Source organism: Leishmania mexicana, chromosome 12 (genome assembly GCF_000234665.1).
Source record: "Leishmania mexicana MHOM/GT/2001/U1103 complete genome, chromosome 12".
NCBI lineage: Eukaryota > Euglenozoa > Kinetoplastea > Trypanosomatida > Trypanosomatidae > Leishmania > Leishmania mexicana.
The window spans coordinates 370,809-373,200 of NC_018316.1; the positions used below are offsets into that span (position 1 = coordinate 370,809).

Genomic DNA, 2,392 nt, shown 5'->3' on the forward strand with positions numbered 1-2,392 from the left:
GCACTGCTCCCTCCCTCTCCACCCCTCCCCACCCCTCGCTGTCCCCTTGGCCAACCTCCACGGCCACGCAGACGTACGTGCGCATACACACCACCCCTCACCTCGCTGCCGCTGCTGTGACAGCTCTAAGGACTCCATCGAGTCGTGGCGCCACCGCTGCTCGCCTCTCCCCCGCACGAGGCTACGTACGACGTGCCGGCCACCCCGCTCTGTCCGATAAGCGCTGCAGGCACTCACGCCCGAGTCGTCGCGCCCGCGGATCCGCTGTGGCGCCGCTCCCCTCTTGACCCCTGTTGCGAATGGCGCAGTGCGTGCGTCGGCTGGTGCTGGCGGCGCCCCTCGCCGCTGTGGTGGCGCTGCTGCTGTGCACGAGCAGTGCACCGGTGGCGCGTGCTGCGGGGACGAGCGACCTCACTGGTGCGCAGCAGAAGAACACGCTGACGGTGCTGCAGGCGTTTGCGCGTGCGATCCCTGCGCTTGGGAGCACGTGGACGGGCAGCGACTTCTGCTCGTGGGACTCGGTCAGGTGCACGTCAACGATGGTCAACGTATGGCTCAGAATTGCGACGTATACCGGCACGCTGCCGGAGATGCCTGCGGGCGTGGACTACGGTAACGTGATTCTTAGCATGCTAGACTTTTGGAATATGCCAAAGCTGAGCGGGACGTTGCCGGCCAGCTGGCTCAAGCTCGAACTGTTGACTTCGCTCACGTTTTCGGGCTGCGGCGTGAGCGGCACGCTGCCGCCTCAGTGGAGCTCGATGAAATCGCTGACGTCACTGACGGTGGAGAAGTCGAATGGCATCACCGGCGCACTGCCGCCCGAGTGGAGCTCAATGCTTAAGCTAAGGACGCTGATGCTGAGGCAACTTCAGCTCAGGAGTACTCTGCCGGCTGACTGGGGTGGGATGACATCATTGTCGACGCTGGGGATCATCGCTGCAGGTAGTATCACCGGCACACTGCCTGCGGTTTGGAGCTCGATGAGGTCACTAACGAGTCTGTCCCTTGACGATTTGTCGCTTAGCGGCTCCCTGCCCGCGGTGTGGAGCATACTGGTGAGAGTGAGGGAGTTTTCTTTCCGGGAAGCGCCGTTGACCGGCACCCTCCCGCCTCAGTGGGAATCGATAAAGGGGTTGACCATTGTAATTCTGCGCGGCACCCGAATCTCCGGCACGCTGCCGCCCGAGTGGAGCGCAATGACATCGCTGGTCAGCTTCAATATGGAGGACACTAAGGTCTCCGGCAGTCTGCCGCCTCAGTGGAGCTCGATGACGAAGTTGCAGCAGGTGCTGCTGGCCGAGACGGCGGTGTCCGGCACACTTCCTGCAGCGTGGAGTGCGCTGAAGTCGCTCAACACACTTCACCTGTCCGGTACTCAGGTCTCTGGCACGCTGCCGCCCGAGTGGAGTGGGATGACATCGCTGTCATTTCTTTATCTGGAGGGCACTAGGGTGTCCGGCAGTCTGCCGCCCACGTGGAGTGGGATGACAAACGCCCAGCTTTTGCAGCTGGAGAACTGCGATCTGTCCGGCAGTCTGCCCCCCTCGTGGTCTTCGATGCCGAAGCTGCAGAAAGTGTCACTGAGCGGGAACCACTTCTGCGGGTGTGTGCCCGACTCGTGGACGGCGAAGGAGCGCCTCGATGTGACCATCGAGGAATGGCACAAGGGCGAGGACTGCAAGCTTGCTAACGCCTACCGCCCGACTACTGCTCCGCAAACGATCACGACGACCACGCCCACGACCACCACGACCACGACGACCACGACTAACCCGCCCACCACGACGACCACGACTAACCCGCCCACCACGACGACCACGACTAACCCGCCCACCACGACGACCACGACTAACCCGCCCACCACGAGTACCACGACTAAACCGCCCACCACGACGACCACGACTAACCCGCCCACCACGAGTACCACGACTAACCCGCCCACCACGACGACCACGACTAACCCGCCCACCACGACGACCACGACTAACCCGCCCACCACGAGTACCACGACTAACCCGCCCACCACGACGACCACGACTAACCCGCCCACCACGAGTACCACGACTAAGCCGCCCACCACGACGACCACGACTAACCCGTCCACCACGAGTACCACGACTAACCCGCCCACCACGACGACCACGACTAACCCGCCCACCACGACGACCACGACTAACCCGCCCACCACGAGTACCACGACTAAACCGCCCACCACGACGACCACGACTAACCCGCCCACCACGAGTACCACGACTAATCCGCCCACCACGACGACCACGACTAACCCGCCCACCACGACGACCACGACTAACCCGCCCACCACGAGTACCACGACTAACCCGCCCACCAAGACGACCACGACTAACCCGCCCACCACGACGACCACGAC

General features: G+C 63.3%; 1 protein-coding gene across 1 annotated transcript; it reads left to right on the plus strand.

Annotated features, from left to right (window-relative positions):
* Nucleotides 1–299: 299 nt before the first annotated feature.
* On the plus strand, nt 300–2,390 carry LMXM_12_0910 (promastigote surface antigen protein PSA; the record flags this gene model as incomplete). Its single annotated transcript, XM_003873132.1, has 1 exon — nt 300–2,390. A coding segment is annotated over one exon (2,091 nt), but the record flags the coding sequence as incomplete, so codon positions are not given.
* Between the last annotated feature and the right edge of the window lie 2 nt (nt 2,391–2,392).